The following is a 23,699-nucleotide window of genomic DNA, read 5'->3' as shown; positions in this document are numbered from 1 at the left end:
ATGCAATTTCGGACGCAGCCTTTGTCCTAATAATAATACCTCCAAGCCCCTGAAAACAAACATACTTGGTTAAAACACCTAAATGGTAAATGCCACATTATTATGAAACAGATTAAATTAAAGCTGAAAGTCAACTCTTTGGTTAAAGCTTTTATTTTTTTTAATTTAAATTCATTGTGAGGGTCTCCATCCATCCATCCATCCATCCATCCATCCATCCATCCATCCATCCATCCATCCATCCATCCATCCATCCATCCATCCATCCATCCATCCATCCATCCGTCCATCCATCCATCCGGTCACAGGGACAGTAGCCTAAGGAGGGAGCTCGGCCTTCCTTTTCCGACTGAAGACCGAGGTCTTGTATTTGGAGGTGCTGATTCTCATCCCAGCCGCTTCACTGTGAACTGCGTCAGCGAAAATTGAATGTCTTGGCTCGATGAAGCCAACAGAACCACATCATCTGCAAAAAGCAGAAACCCAATTCTGAGACCACCAAACCAGACCCCGTCCACTCCTCGGTTGCGCCCGGAAATTCTGTGCATGAAAGTAATGAACTGAATCGGCAACTGTGGTGGTGTATAAAAGCTAAATCATAAAAACTGCCATTAATGAAAAGGACTGGACCGAACTGTATATCATAGACTTCAGCTGGAGGCAGTGTAGGACTCTACTGTTTTATATCATATTTCAGAAGTCTCTTGTTGCTATTAATTGATATGTGCATATATTACTTTTTGCATAATTCTTCAATCTAAAAAAAAATAGTATGAAGTCTTTTGTCTCCAGTCATATCCAGTCTGACAATCAGAAGGTAGCAGACGGGTTTAAACTCAACCTGCTGGGGAAGGCAACATTAAAAGCTTGTGGGTGGGGAAGCAGGTAGTGGGAGAGACGGGTTTATTAGCGCTAAAGCAGAGTAATGGGCTGTCGTTGTCATCTGAGACGGCGCATATGTCTCTCTTGTGTAAAGTATATTCCTGAGCCCTGTTGTTCGTAATGATAATAATAACCGCGAGTCATTTGCATTGTTTCTCTGCAGCTCTCACTGTCTCAGCTGGCAGCTACTTCACGCTACCCGACCATCAGCCACTCCAGCTCGGCGTTGCCGTGGCAACACTCATTTCCTTCTCTGCTCCATCCTTCCCCGTTGGCATCAGCCCACCAGCTGTCACATGTCGTAAGATTTCCACCCCCGTCCGCGCACACACAAAAACAGTCACTCGTAGCCTCACACTCGTACTTCAAACACGTGTCGGGGAAAACACACAAGCATTTAGCGGAAGGAAGTCAGACATGCATTAACGAAGTTGACGTGAAACACAAGCAGCAGGAAATAAAACAAAAACATACAGCACGGTATGTAAGACTTTAAACATCCTCAAGGCCATGCAGACAGTTATTCAGTAGATTCACTTCTTCAAAGATGCAGACGCACACACACACACACACACAGACACACACGGACACACATGCACTTACCTCTAAATTAAACTCCAGACCTGCACCCCCTTTGTTTCTGGATCTGCTGGAGCTGCGGGAGGTGCAGACAGTGATCCTTTTCATCTTTATAATCAAAAGAAAAATCATTCTTTCTGTTGGCATTTCAAATTTTTGTACAAAGGTTACCTTAATCTTCTTAACCCTTTCATGCACAGTGGTCTCCACAGTGGACAGCTGTTCAAAATCTGTTTCCTATTATACGCACAGGTTTGGATGGTTTAGTTGCAACATAACCACTTCAGCGGACATCAGGGAGTCGCCCCACATCCACTCAGTCCGCTGTACTGAACACAATTGCTATTTTAATGTTTTTTTTATTCCATTTTAACAGTTGAATAATAAAATTCAATTATGAATATGTTGAGCAGTTAAATGTTTTGATTGTTTTTGATTTTATCAGGAGAATAATGAATAGACTTCATTGGGAACAATAATAATTAATGGCTCATATAGTGAAAACATCATTTTATGCTTTATGATTTATTTTCTAAAACTAATTTTTAATAATTAAACACCAATTTAAAATTAAAACTTTCGACTCTTGTTAGCTTTGCAATAACAGTGTTAACTGCAGAAACCGGGTTGGTTTTTTGAAAGGCTTATTTATGAATTCTTTTCCTGTTTTGTCTGATTTAATTTAAATAAATCCCAGTAAACTAGCAAAGAGGTGATGATGGATATTAGAAAGTGTGTGACCAGCTACCATGTCTAACGAGCTTAATGCATGTGAGAACGTCCTATTATTGCAGCCAGGGGATACGAAGCCAAACTGACGAAGTCAGCTCTGCTGTGCTGATTTTAATACCTCTGGTGAATAATTTCCTGAAATGATTCAGGAGTAACCTGCTCCCCACGGTTGTGGGTGTTCGCTGCTGAGAATTGGCTCGCAGTCATTTTGCCTTTGAAAACTGCCTTGTCTTTGCTAAATTAGACCATGTTCACCCACAAAGATGCATATATATGGGAATCGGTGCACAGCACATTATGCACAGAGGTGAAATCTCACAGAAAAAAGAGAAAATAATAATGCTGTAATCCTCGGATTACCCTGAGTCTTTCTGCTTATGGAAACCAGTTTGCATATTCTTATTATATTACATTGTATATACTTTATCTTTGAAGTGTAAACGAAGATACCACGATGGGGCCTGTTGAGAAGTACAGTGCTTAAGTCAAAGGTTGCGCTAGACTTTTTCCATTCAGGCTTAATGGATTGGAGTTTAAGAATTATTCATTATGATCTGTTTGTTTTTTTTCTTTCATTTACGCTTTTCAGCTGAGAGGAACTAGCATATTTAATAATATATTATAGTGGCTTGGTAGTTAACTATATTGCCTTCCAGTTTAAAGCTCTCAGAAGGGGTCTGCGTGGAGTTTGCATGTTATCTCTGTCCTTGTGTGGGTTTTCTTCATGTACTTCAGCTTCCTCCCACAGTCATGGATGTCAGGTTAATCGGTGCTCCTGAACTGCCTGTAGGAGTGAGTGCGAGTGCGAAAGCCTGGAGACCTGTCCAGGTTGTACTCCTGTCTTTTGCCCGAAGAGAGCGGTGATAGTCTCCAGCAAACCCCTGTGACCCTGAGTACCGGTACATATACGTGAGAGTAGTTCATGGCTGGATGGGTGTACATAGTGCAGATTTATAAATTCACAGAAGAAAATTATGTACAAACACGCTGGCTGAGTTCAAACCACATCTTTATCTTTTTTTTTTTTTTTTTTTTTTTTTTTTTTTACAATAGTGGCAGCAGTGGGTCACAAAAAACTGAAATATTTCTTTACCTAAACAGACCTAATCAAATCTTAAAGTGTAATATATTTCACAACACCCTTATATCAGTCTTTTGCAGCTGTGTCCATTCACATTTTTCTGACCAGAGGATGTAAATGATTTGGTTTGTGCATTTCATAATTTCTCAATTTTACATGTTTCACTTCGAGTAACATGCACAGATTGATAGACAGGTTGGCTTGGTAGGTGGTCAGACACCGTTTTTTATGTTATAATCTCCACGGTTCGGGTTGCGAACGTTGGGTTGCAAACACGGCAACCCACACTCCCCGGCATTTTACCTTAGAAAAATAAAACCTGGCCTCCAGGCTTGTTAATCTTTATTCACAATTTATGCTTAATGTTTAGCTTAGATCTGTACTTTGTTTTCAAAGAGGAAATGACAGAAAAGCCGATCTCGCAGAGGCAGTCGGCTTCCAGCTTTATCTCTCAGTCTCTTTTAATAAACATGGAAGCGTGGTTTGTTTTGGGTAACCCAAAAATGACTCTCGCCTCAGAGTTTGGGAATGTATACCCTTAAATAGAGCAGATCAATGATAAACACTTTGCCCCACCTGGAGGTGGTGTGTACTGCATGTGTTCTACATTTGGTTATCCATAGTGTTGCTAAGAATTACATAACATCAGTCTGCTTCCCTCTCATGCTCTTTGTCAATTAGATGAAAAGTTGTTTTTTTTTTCCATCACTGTTTAATAAAAAGTCCCATGACAGAAACCATTTGGTTAAAGCAACTGCTGTTTTTCATTAGCTGCGTGAAAAATGTTGCTGAGATTATAGTACTGTTGGGTACTGATTTTTCTTAAAGCCTACAGAGTTGCAGTCTTTTTTATCACTTTTCATTTAAAGGGGACCTATTATGGCATCTAATACCTATTTTAAACAGGCCTTGAATGTCTTAAAAACAAGCTTTTGATTTTTTTCCCTAAATAAATTAGAAATTCAGCCTCTCAGCCATGTCTTTATCTTCCCATTCTATAACCTCATTATCTATGCGGGATTCTGAGTGGGCGGGGCTATGATAATGAGGCTCTGTGCTGATTGGCTGCCTAATGACGCGATACACCGCTACGAAAAAATGGCAGAAGCTCCGGCCGGCGGAGTTAGTTGTGGGCGTGGTTTCACGCATCGGAGGCCAACCTATGTAAATTGCATTTTCGTTACGTAACGAAAGTGTGCAGAATCTGAACGGCTCGTAGAAGCCACATCACACTGGACAGCTCATCCGGGCGGCTGTACAGAAACTGCAGAATTTGGTTGCTTTCCTCCTTCTCTGAGTTGCCAGGCTGAGGGGAGACCACTTTATATATGTTAAAGCAATAGAAAACATGTTTTTCATAATAGGTCCCCTTTAAAAAGCTATTGTAAAGGTGCTGTACTGGAATGATTGATAACCTCACGGATGCATGCAGGCTCTGCTTTTGCAACACAACAACCATGTTTTTGAAATTCCTGTTGAACTGGCATTGAAAAGGCTGCTTGGTACTAGGGCTGGGCGATATATCGAGATTTTAATATATATCGATATATTTTCAAACACGATATGGTACGAGACAATATCGTTTATATCGATTTAAAAAAAAAAAAAAAAAAAAAAAAAATTTTTTTTTTTTTTTACATTTTTTTTAACGATTTTGATATAGCTTATTTTCTGACAAATTGACTTGAATGTTTTATTTGAGATTTGCACAAATGTTTTGTTATTTGCACAACTGTCAACCTCAGTGGAAAAGTCTGCCTGTTACTGTCTACATTGTATTAATTGCACAGTGTATTTTAATTTAATTGTTATGCAGGAAAGGGATATTTGTTTTATTTTATTCAAGAAGCATTTTTATTCTATATATGCAGGCAGTTTATTTTTATTTCATTTGTTTTATACATTTTGATATTGTGCAGACCTCTGTTAATAAAGGAACCTGTGTGACATTTGGCACGAGGCTTTGTATTAAATCTGACTGTTTTTTTAAGGGTTTTCCTCAGAAAAAAATGAAGCTAACAGAGATGCTATGCTATAATGCTTTGGGGGAAACCCCAATTAAGGCAAAGAAAAAATATCGAGATATATATTGAGTATCGCCATTTAGCTAGAAAATATCGAGATATGACTTTTGGTCCATATCGCCCAGCCCTACTTGGTACTAGCGCATAAAATGGTACTGGACTGATCTGTTGATTTAAGGCTATTATGTACTTCGTATTTTGGTGTTTTAATTAGGTAAAACTTTATACTTGGTAAAAATGGTAAGAACAGCTCTGCATTAGGGAGTAGCAGCTGTTTCAGTGGCGTCGTGTCTGGGTCGTCGTGACTGTGTTTTACACCTTAGCACAGCCAAAAAAGACTTTTCATAATCAACAGCATCCTGAAATAAGCATCCTGGAATAATCCAGGGGATGGGATAATGTAAAATAATAACACACATTTTACTTCATTATTATTTTTTAAAAGGCATAATTTGATTTGGTTTTGAAACTATGACCTTATTGTGCCGTAAAAACTGTCAGGAGCAGTTGCAGTATTTTTAGTCGACTCCAGCAGTTAAAAGTTTATGTTGAACTAATGTAATTATCAAACCTGGCACTTTTCCCTTAATGAAGGTCACAACAAGTGGGCTTCCAGGTGATTTGGAGCTGCCTTTAATTTCAAGCTTTTAAATCAACAATAATTACTTATATTATAGTTGTTGGTTTGTCTAGTAGTACTTAATATTACTGCAACCTTAACCTTAGAGTAGAAAAAACAGAAGAGACCATAAACAAGCTGAAAACACCAACATTCAGACGACAAAATAAATCTGGAGTTAGTTCTTTGAAGCTACCATATGTCTCACCAGGGGACAGGAGTCGGATGGCTGGCACCTTTACCTCCCCTCAGGAGAGATTGTGGGGTCATTTGTCTACATGTGGCCCAGCGATGGACAGGCAACCCCTCCAGGGTGTAACCCTGCCTTTCACCCAAAGAGAGCTGGGATGGGCTCCAGAAAATCCCCATGACTGTCAATAGGAATATAAAATACGGATAAATAGATGGTACTCTTACCAGAGCAAGTAAAGCTGCAGCTGTAAAACCTTTTGGTGTTTTGAAATGTTGGTGGAAACATTTTTTTCTGACTTATGAAGTTAATTTTGAAATGGATGTGGTATTTCCTCAATTCCTGGTTAAACAGACCCAACATAAGAGGGACATCCTTAGTATTCTATACCTTAATGCAAGCCACTTTGTGGGTGTTTTCATGGCCATCCAGTGCCGTTACTGTGAAATTATCTCTTTCGTTTCATAGAGACATCGAAAACAAAGTTCCATCAACAATACTGCCATAGGAAATGTGTGACGCTCAATACACTGGCTGCAATTAGTTTTGACTGGTGAAGCTGTAAATTATGTCTTGTGACATTAAATCAGCTCGCAGCATTTACACTTTAATGTTCCATTTGTTCTTGTAACCTTAAAAGCTGAATACACCTGATGGTAAAAAGCAGTCAACCTTACATCTTTATGCTGCAAAAGTCCGATGGCTGCAAGTTCAGAAGCAGCATGAGGCCATTACTTTAATCCATCATAAATGTGAAGTTTGCCTCTACGTCATAACTCGATTTTCTTGTAGGTAATGTTGTATACAGGCTGTATGATCAGAGGATAAACATGTATGTTTTTTTTTTTTACACCTGCATGACTTTGGCCTCACACTCTGAACTGCCATGCAACTGACACAGAAGACAATGTTGTTGTTTTTCCATTATTGCTTGTTTTTCAAGATCCTGCCGAGACATTAGTTAGGTTAGTTAAGTCCTTCAATCCTGGAGATGACGATGTAGTTGTATGTGACATAAAAGAATGGTGATATTAATGAACTACAGATGAAATAGCAAAGGCAGTGTTATGGTACGGGCATAAACGGCTGCCAGTGGAACTGCTATACCGGTGTTTATTGATAATGTCACTGCTGATAAAAGTAGCTCAATGAAATCTGAGGTGTGTAATCTGCACTCTCTCCTCACATTCAGCCTATTGCTACAAAAGTGATAACATAGTGCTTCCCTGTGCAGATGAATGAATAATCTTGCTGCACATTTTGCAACGGCAACTCAAGACTTTTTAAAGTGAAATGATTGGAATATTCTTCAATGGCCAAGTCAGCACCCGACTGCAACGCAATAGAGCATTTAAATAAAAAATCTTTTTAGTTAGTTTCTGAAACCTGAAGGTGGAAATGCCCACTTACAACATACCTGTCAAGTTTTGGGAAGGGAATTTTCCGCCGCTGTCCCATCAGCCCAACCGAGGTCCAGTATCGACAGGTTTACAAGAAATCTAAAATAACTACCTGTCAACCTTACAAACTACAATTATGTGCTCAGAATCTGCTAGGCCTAACTTTGTTGACACTGAAATGCTGTGGACGTTCCTATACATGTAATTCTTATAATAGAGCCTAAAATGAAGCACATTTATTTATTTTTAATATTTTCTATTTATATACACATTGATTGTCTTCAAGTGAAGCATTTACATTTCCACTCAACTAGCTCTATGGAATTCAGTGACTGATGATACAGACACATGTTTCTGTGCCTCACAGGAATGCTTTTTTAAAAATTAATATACGGTAGTTTCCCGGCCAAGACCGGAGGCTTGACAGGTATGACTTACAAGCAACTGTTGAAGGTGGCTTCAGTGAAGGTCTGGAGAAATATCTGGAAGAAACTCAAAATCTAGTGATGTCTGCGGGCTCCAAACTCCAATCAGTCATTGACTTCAAAGGATTATGGCCATTTTCATGATTGTAATTTTCATGATTATAACTTTTTTCCAAAACCCATTAAGCCTCTGAAAATGGAGGTACATTTTTTCAAATGTGTAAATCCTAAACTGTAAATATTCTGATTTTGTGAAACATCTTGAAGCTTAAAGCTTACACTTTAATAACATCTGGACTGTTTTATTTCCAATTTCTTATGGTGGTATAAAATCTCACGATCCAAATACTTCTGATCCTCCCAATACTATTTCAGTGATAAAGACAACTCTATTGTATTTGAATTCTATGTTGAATTATGCAGCAACCTAATTGGACACTATCGAGAGCTGATTGTAACATTCTTTGCACTATTGAAATTTAAATACGTTCAGAGCTGTTGCTGCTTGTACTATAACTAGTTATACGCTTCTTTTTTGGAAAGTCTTTGTAATTTACTATTATTACGTCTATTTTGTAAAAAGTGTGAGCGAGGAAAACAGAAAATTCGGCTGATGCTATTTTTTTTCCATCAGATTTAATAAAAATGTCAAAAGTGACAAGGAACTAATCCCATTAGCAAATGTTATTTATGCCTCAAAAGCTCAAAGTAGCTGTTTTAAGTGCCACATGGATCTGTTTTTATCTTTTGATGTCTAAAACTATCAAAAACCCATTAATCAAACGCAGCATTAAACCGAGTCCCCTGATGTTTCTTCATTACACTGACAAAGAGCAGTTTGAGTCAATACCATGTGCCAGCAACAGCTCTTAATAATATGAAAAATATCTGGGGAAACTGTAGCCTTCAAACAAATCACTATTTATTTAAGTTTGTTTGTTTTCATACGCGAATTATGTAATATTAATGATTTCATTCATCTGTCAGTCCAGTCACTGATACACTGGTCACTTTTTTGTCAACGTTCCCTACATCTTCATTCAACCTATACACAACAAATAAAGAATAAAATGTTTAGTTTGACCAGATACTGTCCACACATTTCCTCTTCAGTACTTTGAGCTTTTTTGCCAGAGCACCTACTGTTAACATCTCATTTATATGTCCGGTGAAATTGAGCGCATCAGTGGAGTTGGCTGTTTTCAGCGGATCATAGAAAGATAGAGACATGCATACTTCGCCGTCTCTCTATGCTGCACAAGTTCATCCATTTACAGCATATATTTTTTTCCTCCGAATCCATGTGATGATGCTCTGTCAAACTGCAAACCCATTTCTGTTAGGGATGTGTTATGTTTATCTCAAGTATACTGATGGAGCATCTTCAATAGAGAAAATGTGCCATATAGAAGAGGTGTTTGCAGAAAACATGACACAAGCAGATAAAAAACCAGCAACACTAATGACAAATAGTGCAATAGAAACACGGAAAGTTGATAATAAATCCAGGAGCACGATGCTTTAAATCAAAAAGAAAATAAACCAACATACTGCAGGTAATGACTGCGATATGATAAAATTGCTCCTGCCGCTTCTGACATCCTCTGGCTTCCCCAACGTCACTCGAGCTGGAATAGAAAAGCAGATTATTTAATTATAATCTAGTAAAGTTTTTGCAACTTGTAACTGAGTCATTTTCTGACATTGAATGCATTGGTGACTAAGCATAAATGTGTACATTGATAGACAAGGCTATTTAAAGCTTTGTCACATATGCTGTAGATTAGAGTTAATGCACACATTGTCACAGCCAGAGTAAACTAAGACCAGGGTAAGCTTCTTATGCCCTCTGTGACATAAGGCTGCTGTATATTAAAGATAAGTACAGTATTTCTGCTGTAAACACGGGGTCAGTGAAGGCAATTTTCAGGGTTTTTTTTCTCTTATTGCTTTCATTGAAAGCTTTATTACTCACTGTTACTTTTGCAGGAAATTTGCATCCATCCAGCTGTTTATTATGAAAATAAATTCTATTTATGATTTCCTTTCTGCCTATAATTGTACTGTAGCACAATTCTGTGTAATCAACTTGTGATTAAACAGAGGAAGTTTGTTATAAACTATTTCGATTAGATCTTAATGTGCATTCAACAAATAATTGAAAAAAAAAAAACTAATCTATTGTATTATGTTTATTTTGCATTTGTTCCAGGCTTGCTCAGCTGTCAGCAACATCGCCCACCTGGAGATGGACCTCCAGCGGGAAGGTGATGAGCAAACATCAATGCAGGATGAAGGAGACCAGCTCCAGGAGCTGCCCTTCACCCCTGTCCACGCACCTGTCATAACTCTAGGGATGAATGCGCCCAGGTGAGCTGCTTATATTGTCTGCTTGAGGAATGAGCTGCCCCAGAAAGTGCAGGATTTAATGCTGTACAAAGGCACCATGACAGATTTTTGTCGAAGATGCCATCAGCAAATGTCACCTAGTTTAAAAAAAAATAAATAAAGAAGCTATTTGAAACTCCCCAAATATCTAGAGTAACATCACGTAATAGTTCTGGTTCGAGTATCTTTTCAAAAACTAACAAGGAATGAAAAAAGTATACTTCTTAACTTTGTTGATTCTCTCCTGATTGCCTCCAAAACCTCATTACTGATGTTCAAGTTAAAGCTCTGGTTTTAAATGGTGTGCTGGACCGCTCCGGCCTCTGCAACCCAAAGCTGGCTGTAATTATCTCCCAGCAAGTATAGATGTTGTTTTATAGATGTTGTGGCCTCAGCTGTGCAGCATGAATTGCAATAAAGAGGCCAGCTGCTATTTGTGAAATTGTAAGTGCTGATAGATGGTCACTGTGTGTCATTGGGAAAATCATTTTCCTGAATACTAACTTGAGCGGAATTGAATCGGTGGGGAAAACCTGAATGTTGAAAGGTTGTTTTATTTTATTACGAATCATTTAAACAAACACATTTTGGCCACAGGCCACATATGTGTGATGGACTACATTTACTGTGTTAAATGTACAACTTTTTACTTCTTATTTACTTCCACATATGGTCCTGCAGTGTCCTGTTTTAGGTGTTTATCTCCTCCAACACACATCTTTAACAGACTTGTTCAGACCTTCATGACTAGCTGACGGTCATTGATTTGAATCAGGTCGGTTGGAGTAGATAAACATATAAAACATGCAGTGCAGTAAGACCTGAGGACCTGGTTGAAGAAAACTGACTTCAAGTCTGTTACTTAAAGGAGACATCTTATGCCTTTTTCATTTTTTCTTGTACAAGTTGCACAAATTTCCTGATCTTAAAATCACTTCTTGTAGCAGTACAATATCTGATCACATGGGGAAGATGGATATCTACTCTGATGACACAGTAGCCGCTGACAGTACGTTTCCTTTACACTGTACACATGTATGTATATGGATGTATAAGATTATAACATCTAATGTACAACTTAATCCGCTTAATATTGGGTACAACATTAAGAATGGTATGTGTAAAACAGGATTACGGTTATGAGACTTGATGAATTTTAGGCTACGGTAGATGTAGAATAACATCATCCAGTTTTTATGATAATCCTCAATAAGCAAAACAATGTACCAGACTTTAGAAGCAGCTTTTATTTGTGCTGGACATACTAAAGAAGCAGCAGAGCAGAAGAACGAGACACTGCTCATGGTTAGAAAGAAGAGGCAAGTTGCATGGATTAATACTGAATTTCTTGTTTGTTTTTAAGTTTTTTGCCATTAGTCAAAGGTGTGAGATCTCTGACGCTGTTGAAGCAATTTTTCAGGCAATCTTTGGTCCTAAGACATCGAAAAAGATTCTGTCATACTGGTCATCTTTCAGCTGTGAAAGCACAAACGAAGCATTACGCCAAAGGCATACCTTCTTCGGATATGCTACCCCCCTATGGTCCGAAGTGGTATTACTACATAGAGTGGCTTTAATTGAATCTCTTTGGCAAACTTCAAAGTACCAACAGTTTCAGGACAAAAATCCCAGTTTTTAAACTGATTTTACACATCTGTTCATGGCAGTTTTGATGGATGAAGGGAGCCCCACCATTTAATGGGGTGTGCCTCTTTTGAAATCACTTTTACAGTGTTATGCTACCCACTTCCAAAGGTTAGCAAATCCAGAACAATGTGAAGCTGAGTGGAGGAAGAGATGGGATAACTTCACTGGGATCTCGGTGGCTCATCACTCTCTGCACTGCAAATCTGAACAACTGACTGAACAACATATTTTCATTCTCAGAGAGCCCCAAACAAAGGGTGTTAGGGTTGTGTTAAATCAATTTCTGAGTTGTCACTTCAGACTTCCAAACAGAGGCTCCCCAACACAGAAAAATGTATTTCTTTTTAAGTTTTAATAGGGTACATTGAATCTGTACTCGATTTGGTTTCTCTTTAGTACTCTTTTCTTTACTAGCCTAGTTCTTTGTGTGAACATGAGTAAAGTCTTTCATTACCACAACAGATCACTGTCTTGTTATCCACGGAGAAATATTGACTTCCTTCACTAATTGGCAGCATGTGTTCACTGTGCGGCGTAACACTGTTGACAGTAAGTATGAGAAATCAGCTCAGCGCCAATTTAAAGAAATTGTTTTGTCAACCTTTACATTCCACTTAAGGTAATGGTCTCAGCATTATTTGTCAGAGTGAAAGTTCATTGTTAAACGAAGCTGTAAAGAGGAGCTTTTGACTTTGATTTAGAGGAGCAAAATGCAATGAAGAGTGCTCACAATTTACAGAGATAATGTCAGTGGAAAAATGTCGCCAAACCCGTCGAGTTGGGGAGCTTAATGAGAAAGAACACTTTACAAATAATGAGCACAGTAGCTGAGAAACAAGGCCTTGTATTAGTGGAGAATCTGCAAATAAGCAGCTGGCACTGAAACACTTTCCCAATCCCAGGGTTTGGATTCAGATACGATGCTTTTCAGTTCACTGATCTGAAACATCTCTGCCTCTTCACTCGGAGCCATAACATCTTTTTGACTGTTTTCAGTACAGAATGACCCACTTCTTTGAGAGGAACAAGGAAGTCTGGAGAAGTTTAATTGAAGTTGCTGTGCATATCTGATGGAGCGCTTTGTGAAATCAAAATGATGGCTTGAATATTAATCCAAAAGGGCTAAATTAAGATGCAACTTTGAACAATGGGGGAGAGATGGAAAGCATGAAATTGACACAGCTGTGGGGGGAAACAAAATTGACTGCTTTCTTCGCTGCTGTCACCTTAATTAGCTTGATCAAGACTCTATTCTTTGACAAATTTGTCATTGCTGGCTCAACTGTTTGCCAAGTGGACACAGGCAGCGCTGGTGCCACGATAATATTATCACTTATTTTCCCGAGCCTGTACTTTAGCCAGCCATCTGTGCTCTGTGTTTATCATAGCCGCAGTGTCTGGTTTCAGCATTGAAAGTATAAGTTATGAATGTTACCATAGCTGCACAAAAACAGGTGGCCACTATGATTACAGATAACTGGCAATTATCTTTGAAAATCCTGAGGGAATGGTTTGGCTCTCGTTCCATCTCCCCGTAACTGCTATCATGGTGCTGCCGTCTGATGGGAACTGCTACATCCTTATGCTCTCTAATCATCATTTTGCCACATTTGGGTTAGTGCAGACAGATATATAAATTCACATTCAGTTGAACAGGTTCTATGAAAAGAGAAACATTTTGACCAAGAGTGTAAGTAAGGGTTTAGAAAAAAGGTCTGTAATGATAAAGCAGCACTGTATTCTTCTCAAATGTTCCCTCCTGCCTCATTTAAAACAAATTACCCATATGAGGGCAGTGCAGCAGACTCTACCTATAACCTCCTGTTGTTTGTTAAGCATCACGAGTGCATTTACTGAAGTCTTTCCAGCTTGGTGAATCGTCGGTACGCCCCGGTGACTCTGACAGTTTCCATCATTTGAACCCCTCTCCAGCTCCTGCTCAGTCAGCTCCAGGAGCTCGCTGGCTCACCTTTTCTCAGCTGGCTTCCCTGAAATCGTGGACTGCAGCGGCCAGGTGGCGGAAGTCCTGGACCCCACGGAACCTCTGCCCTTTGATCCTCAGCGGGAAGATAGTGACCTTTTACAGGGAAACCTACTGGTGTTCCAGTTCCTGGCGTTTACCAGGTGAGCCCTGCAGCGCTGTCGCACATGCAGCTACACTTTTGATATTTTGATATTTTACTTGCTTGATCATTAGAAATTCCATCCATACACTTTTATTTTGTTTGCTTAATTTTTTTTTAAACATGTTTCTTTATTGGGTAATCCATGTAAATTATATTACACAATAAACATTTCTTTTAAAGGGTTCGACAGAATACCCCGTTTTATATTTTACCATACACACACACACAAAAAAAAAAAAAATTAAATAAATAAAATTAAAAAAAAATAAATAAGGACACAAAACTTAACATAACAAACACCCCAAAACACACACACTGCAAAATACGTAATTATAAACAGGTCCCAAAGTAAGTACCGATTACCAATCAAACTCTGACTGAAGACAATAATAATAGGAAAAATAACGTAATAAACTAAAATACAGGACACGCAAAACAACAGCAACAAAAAAATTAAAAAATAAAAATAAATTAAAAAAACAAAATAAGATAAATAAATAAAAATTTAAATAAACTGACATAAGAGGAACCCTAAAAAAAATGAGACATGGTTAGCAATATCATACTTCCCTGTTTGCTTAATTTTGTTTTATTTTACAGAACCAAACTATAATGACAAGGCTAAACATTTGTGCCTCCAAAAATGTCAAAATTGTCAAGATCTGACAGCAGCTTACACATATCTCCCTGTGCACTGAGATTCTGGCCACTTATTTACAGTATATCATTGAATAAATACATCTTTTAGACATTTCGTTGAAGGCTAAGGACAGCACCCCTCTTCCTTGAAACTTCTTTTCTTTTACTTTTTTTTTTTCTCACCACCCTGAATGGCTGCCAAGATACCATTGCGCTTAAACCAGGCGCGGAGCCGTGCCAGTCATCCTCAGAACACAAGTCAAGTCCATGCCCATCACAGCCTGTGTACTCACAATTGCAGAAATACAGATTTCCTGTCAGCACTGCCTGAAAAGTAGCTCTGTCAGTGTCTCATCACAGAAGCCCGTGGAGCAGCCGCGCCCTCTGACAGGGTCTGACAGTGGCAGGGGGCTTCTGAAGCATGACTACAGGACACTCTCCACACTTGACGTCCTTCCGTCTTGTCATGAGCACTGTCTTCAGTCTTTACTTTTGTCTTGTTCGTCATGGAATCACCAGCATGGTGCCGTGACCTTTCACGTACTCGCCTCAGTGCTTCGTGCTTTCCCGCTGATCGGAGACATGTGAGGCACAGGCGTAATGCTGTCCTCATCTCAGTGCTGTTACTGCACAGGCCAACTGAAATTAAGAATTGTAGGTTAAATAAAGATTAGCTTGGCATTTCATCGTAACACTTAGATCACAGCCAAGAGGGAAAATGATAGCAGAGCTGAATTTATACTCGATGCTCCACTTGATTTCTGAAAGCTGCAAACTATTAAACATCCAAACAAAATGAATAATGTTAACATGTTGATGCTTTTGTAAATGTCAGTCATGAGACCGAATCCTTAGGTCCATACATTTACCAAATCGCAGTGTCCAAAGCATCTCTGGCACATCCTCAGATGACATACTGCTGTTTGATGACATCAGTGGAGTGTGAATGACCGAGAGGAGGAAAGAAAACATGTCATGGGCAAAAAGACAAAAATTGATCTGTGACTAACACCTTCCTCCCCCTTGCTCTCACTAATTTTTATCAGATGTTTTAGTTGATCATGAAAACATTCAGTTTCTCAAAACCTAATATGGGGTCTGCAAATTTTATTATGTCATCTACTGCATCTGTTTCATGTTTCATGTTAGTTTATTTAATTTTTCTCCCTAAAAATAGATAAAATTGCTGTTGAAATAAGATTAAAGCCAAATTATGTAGCAATACCACTCCAGACCAACTGGGGGCAGCATACCATGAGGGAGTACGTTGTATGTCATGGGGGGGAGAGGGGGGGTTGTTTATCGTGCGTTATCGAGGTAAAACTGCCCAATATATCGTGATATTGATTTAAGGTCATATCGGCCAGCCCTAACCCCGACCTTGCAATGTATATCGTTATCGAATTGTTGTCCAGTGCTACTCTTTGGCAGCAGGCGATGGCTCACTAACACGTCAATGACCTTCTCCGAGTGTTTCACATATGATGATTGAGCGCCAACAGATGTCTGCGAAATATTCCCTGATTTCCACTCCCTCGCTCGGTCTGCAATTTTGACCTAAATGGTGTAGCAGCACTCTGAACATGATTGACGTGTAAGACGTATACACCGTCAGCCAATAAAACCTCTTCACCTTTACTTAAAGGAGCTTGAGGCTCCTTTTAAGAAATGAGACTCTCTAGCGCCACCCTTCACCACGACGGCCGTTGGGGGTACTGCAGCCAACAGTGAAGCCGGCACGGGAGAACGGGGAGAACGCACATGCAGCGTCATGTGACGTCACATCCGCAGCCCAGCGCGGGGAATTCGGGACTGAATTGCAGCACATTTTGCAGCACACAGCCTGTTCAAGGCAAAGGAGAGATACACTAGAGGGCTCATTCTTTTGGGTTTGGAACGCTTCATCTGACATTATTACTAGAAAACTTAAAATGTATACGGATTTTTTTCATAAATCTTGCCACAATCCGGCCTCAAGCTCCTTTAAATGTATGAATGATGCAATGATTTATATCACCTCTAGTGAGACAAACTATTATTACAAGGCTTGCTGGACAGCTTGCTGGTTGATTTGTAAATATTTGAAAGTTTACAACATACTTGTATTTGATACAGTGAAGTCCTGACGCAGCTGTTTTGCCTTGAACTTTAATCGGAGTTAGAAGTTGACCATAACTTTGTTGTTGTGCGGGCATCCTCCCCACATCCTGTAAAAGCTAAAAAATTAAATCACATCTCTCTCTGCAGATGTGTCGGAAGATATTGGTCATAAAGACTTGTAAGATTACCACCGCAAATGTTTAAAGCCTGCGGGTAAATGGAAACACCATCACATTATCAGCTGGAGTGCAGCAAAAATTGACTTTGTACTAACAGAAAAAAACAACAACCTTGGATTCTATATTGTGATAGTAAGAAAGCATATTTTATTATTCTACCTCTTGTTTTCTCAAGGAAATCTGTAGTAAAGTACTGGCTGAGCCCACACACTTGAGCATACATTAAATGGCGTGACTCTGTGACTCTCTCGAGCTGGGTGAGGAGTGACCTCATAATCATGAAAAACGGGTACGGCAGGCAGCAGTTTATGCTGCAGGAAAGTTAGGGGCCTCTCCATAAACAGCATCATTTGTGTCTCACTTGGGTGCCATAATTATCAATCTTATCTGTTTACAAGACGGATATTAATACCGGATCCTCTTTGCCGATGGAGACCAGCAAGGTCTTTAACAGTGCAGTACCAAAATGTGTGATTGACTGGGAGGTCACATGCTGCTCTCATCAGATTCTTCTTTGAAACATCCGACTCTGACGTTCTGCAGTCACAGGGGAGACATCTGCGCTTCCGGTTTTTCTTCAAAGTCTTTTTCCTTTTTAAACATTATTATTGAATACTTCATAAAGGTAATTTTTTTTAACTCAACAAAAACAGAAAAACAACCTCATTCAAAAATGTTCCTATTTTCCGGTTGTACAATTCAGAGGTTGCAAGCTCACTGGGAGTTGACCACTTTAAAGTGTGTTGCGTCTCTAAAAAGTGCCAGGAGACTGCTTTTTGCTGTGAATTAAGTAATGTATAAACATTATTGAAATATTAAGTGTCTGTGTGTGTGAAATGTACTTGAAGGGTGTTGTTTGTGTGATAAAGCAGTCCACCTCATTAGGGGATTGATAGAAACACATACTTTGTTTTATTCTAAATAAGACTCCTACTTAACAAAAGCACTCATTCCATTAGTTTTAACAGATAAACTACTGTAGAATACGAGCATATTTACACACAGCATTTTTGCACATAGAAAACTGTCACGTTAGTGTTGAATGTTAAGAGAAAAGACCAAAAGGCTTGTCAGCCAAAGGCGCGAGTTTCTACTCAATAAGCACCAGAATTTCTAGGCAGGTTTAAACTATATCAAACTCCTTATTTATCCTCAGTTATTTGGTTTTCACCTTTTAAGTAACTGTAAAGAGGATTTTTCTCTGGTGGGATGTTCAAGACATGCACATTTATTTTTCTCTTCCCTGGAACTTTCCCCGGAGGGAAATTTGATTTAATCTCCCCTGTGTTTACTATCATATATGCCAGCCCATGCCTCACATTGATTTTGAAATAAAAATTTTAATTGAAACTGTTTCCTCACAGCGGGAAAGTTTGGATCTCGGTTATTCTCTCTCTGTGAAGAATTTTCACGTTTTTTCTTTTTTTTCTTTTGTGCCTGCATGACACTCTCCGGGTATTCTGATTCTAAATGGTGCGTCTGTGTAAGTGTGGCTGTGCATGCTGCTTCTCCCTGTAATGGCCTGGCCTGTCCAGGGTATACCCCACCTCTCAGCCCCTCCTGGCCACCAATAGGACTGAAGTGGCTATAGAAAATGTAATTAAATAATCCATCATCTGATAGAACCACTGGTGTTTTTTGCAGAGTACCTGCTGTGGGGGCTGGTGCGGACTGGCCACACAACATTTACCTCACCTTCCAGTTCTATCGCTTCCCACCGACCACATCGCAGCAGCTGCAGCTGCTGACCAGGGACAAGGGGAAGACCAAACCAAGTGAGGCGCTCCCCTGTGTCCTAGCCACCATCAGCAACGGCGGCGCTCTTAACACCGGTAAGGACTCATAGCAGCAAAACAAACCCCCCAAAAAAACTGCATCAGGGAAAGCAGTAAGAAACAGAGGCAGGAAAACATTTCCACATATTTTGCCTACAGGAATCAGACGCTGCTTGTCATCACATATGGATGACTGAAGATTTACCTCATGGAGATGAGTGATTTTTAATGAAACTGGAGACTGTGAGCAGGTCCCGGCTCAGTTAATCTCCAGACTGTTATTGAGAGTTAAAAACACACACACACAACTTGGTGTCTTCATCTCCATATAACACCAGAAGATGAATTTAACAGTTGACACACTTTGAAATCCCCACCACTGATTACAAACATTGTGAGCGCTGTATATCGGTTCAAGCTTGTGGACAAAAGCTACAGTAGATGGTGATTTATTGTTCTTCTGTCCAGGTTAATGTTAACAAGTAGTTGTACAGTTGCTTCCTACATAAGCCAGCTCGTTCCATGATGCTGCATGACGTCGGGTGATGCTGATGCACTTCTCTCAGTCAGCCGAGCGAGGGCTGACTGATGTCAAGTCTATTCATGGGGCAGCTAATGAAATGGAAGAGATATTACAGCTTCTGACAGGGCATGATATTGAACACACAAATACACCTCCACCACCCATTCATATGCCTACCCATCTGTATTACCCAGACGCGCACCAATCCAACTTAATCAATAATTCTTCGCTTGCATCCATATCATGCTGTCTACATATTCAACTACGTGACTACTGAACTTTCCTTTCACTTTTTTTTTAGGATAAGTGGTTGATTGGAGGGTTGTTTCCTCAAGTATAAAAATCCGACGTGTGTCTTGTGTGTCTTTACTCCAGAGACCACACGAAATGTTCAACACTCTTTCTTACTAACTGACCTTTATTTAAAGCATTAGATCATTAGACAGAAATTATTCCTGACATTAAAAAGACAGTGACATTTATGCAATATTTTATTGTTACCGATTAGGGGAGTCGATTTAATACCCCATTTTTGATAGCCTTATTGAAGTTATCCTACTCTGTTCAAATGAATCCTAATGTCGAGGACTGAATATGACCTGTAGTGGTAGCAATTTAAGTGATTTATAAAGCTACGAATGTTCCACATGATCGAGGTTTCGTATGAAGTCACTAAGGGTGAGAGAGGAGATAGATAGATAGATAGATAGATATCTACTTGGAATGAATGGGCCTGCAAAAGCACATTAGTAGTAGCCTTTATCCTGCACATTCATAATCTTAAACCAATAAAAGTCTAGTGTATGTTACGTGCAATGTTACTGAGTGTTTACTACGTCTGCAGCAACATTAGCTCGCAGTGAGAAGCTCACTTGTACAATCTCAACTACCGGGTAACTGATTGTATTGAACTGACCATGCTGTAAGTAGTACTTGAAGTGCTGCTGGTTTCCAGCAATCTTTGAATCACACCATCAGACTGAGTTATTGGCTCTGACTAAACCCTTCCTGGACATGTACACTTTTCCACTCCAGCCACTTGAACGTTGCTTCAGCATTTTTGTCAAGTAGCTGTCAGGTTCCAGTCTCAGTTTCCAGTGGTCATATGAACAGACACTACGATGTGTGCTGTGGAGCTTTGCCGTTTCTTTAAGACTGTCTGGCTGTCACCGCTCTGATTAATGCCCTCTTTATCTTGTCTAAAACAATTTGGCGCAATCCTTTCTTGGCAACTGAGTTTTTAAAATGGATTTATACACTATATCCATTTTGTACACTTGTGTTTTGATGTTTCTTTTCATAACCAAGACACAATACTTTCCTAGACCTTTGGGCTTGACCTCTTTTTATTGCTCCTTTATCTCTTTACTGCTTGTGTGGTTTTATTGCAGACTTTAGGTTGGGGCTTTGATAAACCACTGCGATGACCGACGTCAATTTTCCCATGTCGGTAAAGAGAAGAAATGTCTTTTTGTCTGTTTTAACTGTGTGTGCTAATAGGTTATTATCATTCTCCTTTACAACTGTGTACAGTGTGTGTGTGTGTGTGTGTGTGTGTGTGTGTGTGTGTGTGTGTGTGTGTGTGTGTGTGTGTGTGTGTGTGTGTGTGTGTGTGTGTGTGTGTGTGTGTGTGTGTGTGTGTGTGTGTGTCTCCACCCATCCAGTCTGAACGAGAAGGGAAATCCATGAAAATTCAAACGAGAAAGTGTTTAGGGCTTTTGATAATATGCATCCTGCGATTTTGTGACATTTAGCTCGTACACAGGAATATTTCACTTAACTAATTATGTACCTTCAAAGGATAATTGCCGGTGTTAGATCATAATTGAACTGAATTTAACTTCACTAGTTTAAAATCTGTCCAAAAAGTTGAAAATATATAGGGGTAAATCCACAAAGAACAGATTGCGCCTGCAAATAGCGCTGTGAATTGCGCCGCATTTGCGCCCGCAATTTGCCCTGCTTTAAGGTCCTATTCACAAAAGATTTTGCTCTAATGATATACCGGCGCAAACACGCCCATAAAGTTTTGGAGCTGAGTGCAATTTGCCCTTGTCTGAGTAAGTGAGCGGAGCTGTTTCCAGTGCTCTCCATATTTCAGCACACAGATTGGTCCATAATGAAAACTGCAGAAATAAAAAATAAAGCGAGTGAAAATAAAACGCTGTGAGGCGCAAGGGCGCAATTTCCACTGGGAACAGGGGGGACATGCCCCCCCACTTTTCAAACTCATGCTTTTGTCCCCCCCGTTTTTTTTTTTTTTTTTACAGTTTAAGAACTAACGGTAGGCTCAGCCTGTAAATCCTCAAGACACTGTGCGAAGAGCCCCGTTCCCTCTCCCCCCTCATCAGTGCTGCAGCTGATTTATGGTTCCGCGTTAAATCGACGCAGAGCCTACGGCGTAATTAAGCGGCCCGCGCACCATACAGTGCGCGTCGCCGCATCTTTCAGGCCCTTTTTGTGCGCAAGCAAGCTTTATAGATGAGGTCCCAGATCAGGATCTGACGGTAATTCATGTTCTGTGTTTTGCTACACACACCTACAGGTCAGCTGTTAAACACACACATTCTAGATTTATATTAATATGGTGGAATTGTTTGTAATAAAGCAGCCCCTTACTGTATGGATGAATCCTGAGCTCCGTCCTGTTATTTTTATTTTTAAATCCGAGATAAGTCCACAACCCCACTTTATCTGACTGTCTACAGTCATGTCTCACTATAGATTTCACCTTTAATATCATTCAGTATCACACAGGCTTGAATGATATTGAAGAGAGAGAGAAACAGAGACAGAGAGGGAGTGAGGAGTGTGTTTGCGCGCAGTTAATACACGCTTCGAAAACTCCACTATTTTTGCGTGTGGCAAATAGCGCTGGCCTTTGTGAATTAGACGGTTTTTGCAATGAGGCTTATTTGCATAGAAAGGGGGCAATTTTGCGCCGAATGTATGAATATTACCTAATTTACATGCATGCAAATGGCACAGGCGCACAATGCCACTATTTGCTTGGCAGCGCAGTTTGTGGTGCAATTCGCCCTTTGCGGGTGCTTCGCGAATTAGACGCTCTCTTTTTGTGTCATTTGCACCGGTTTAGCGGCCGCAAAAGCCGCGCAATCCTTTTGTGGATTTACCCCATAGTGTAATGCGTAAAAATAAATGGATCTTTTGGCAAGACTCTCTATATTGGTGAATGCAGTCTTGATCAGCTCGATGTGTTGGCTTGCATCAGTTTTTAAATCTTCCAGACACTTTTTTTTCTTCAGCTTTCACAGCGGTGTGGGAATTTCAATTCACCGCAGGATTTTCAGCCCAGCCAGCCTGCTGCGTTTCACAGCAGGCGGTCGATCCAGGTTAGGAGGAAGTCCGCCGGGTGCTCCTCCCCGTCTGCAGACCTAGCTGCACACATGCAGCCCCGCGCGACCCTCGGGCCAGATCTGTCAGCCCTTCTCTGCTTGTGAGCACAAACACACTCAGCCCATTCTGTCTCACGCGCCCCTCTCCCTCTGTGCTCTCATCGCCATCCGTCCACAGCACACAAGCCCACAGCCTGCTGGGAGAATTAATGGTCCAAGTGGAGAGAGTTGGCGAGCGGCAGAGGAGGAGGGAGGAGGAAGGGGCAGGGACAGAGTCTGTGTAGGTTATGCTGAAGGGGAAAGATGTTGGTAATTACATTGTCTGTTTTATACAAAACTGATTTCCCTCTAAGTAGCATGTTTTTCTTCTTGATCTTATTACAAGAAAAGCTTCCAGTGTGGATGAATTTTAGCTGTGTTTTTTGTGACAGTCACTGTAAAATACCACAACTTCTTTTAAGGAACAACACACCTGAATGAGTTAGGGACTCATAACATTCGAAATACTCCTTCAGAGGCTTTTCCTTTGCCATAAGGTGATGGAATATTGCTGCAGTACATGATATCTAAGCTCAATACCCACAATGAAATTTAAAATAGAGCTGCGAAGCACTGTGAAAAACTAGCATTGATATATTTTCTTTTTGTTTATATACGTTGCAGTGTAATAAAATTACAGAGACTTTCTGTAGCTTTATTTGACCAGAACAAATCATTACAGAGGGAACAAGGTGATTTTATTATGGAGTTGCATCTATTCAGTTTTAATGCTTCTTACACTGTAGAGGAAGCCTCCCTGTTCCTCCAACAGACGGCTCAGTATTATCACTCCTTTCACTGGGAATGGGGACATTTTAATGCTCACAGCTGAACCTTAACTCTGTCAGCGTCTTATCGAGTAAGGGAGGGAGAAGACTGCAGAAACACAGGAGGGTCCCAGCACTGAGGCCTCGGGGATCCCAGAGTGAAAACTTGAGTCTAGCCTCTTATTAGATAAATGAACCGTCGTATCTCGTCAGTTCTTTTCTGTTTCC

The 23,699-nt window shown here is 40.0% G+C and overlaps 1 protein-coding gene across 2 annotated transcripts in view; it reads left to right on the top strand.

The window, feature by feature from the left end:
• nphp4 (nephronophthisis 4) overlaps positions 1–23,699 on the top strand; it is a 249,953-nt gene that overhangs the window by 175,526 nt on the left and 50,728 nt on the right. For both annotated transcript variants that reach the window (XM_061736682.1, XM_061736683.1), the window contains exons 12-15: positions 1,046–1,183; positions 10,145–10,302; positions 13,900–14,091; positions 18,656–18,843. In XM_061736682.1, coding sequence (XP_061592666.1) covers positions 1,046–1,183; positions 10,145–10,302; positions 13,900–14,091; positions 18,656–18,843 — 676 coding nt within the window. The remainder of the gene's footprint in view (positions 1–1,045; positions 1,184–10,144; positions 10,303–13,899; positions 14,092–18,655; positions 18,844–23,699) is intronic.

This window comes from Cololabis saira, chromosome 12 (assembly GCF_033807715.1).
Source record: "Cololabis saira isolate AMF1-May2022 chromosome 12, fColSai1.1, whole genome shotgun sequence".
NCBI lineage: Eukaryota > Metazoa > Chordata > Actinopteri > Beloniformes > Belonidae > Cololabis > Cololabis saira.
Note: the sequence above shows the minus strand (reverse complement) of the source record. Positions and strands in the feature narration are given on the sequence as shown.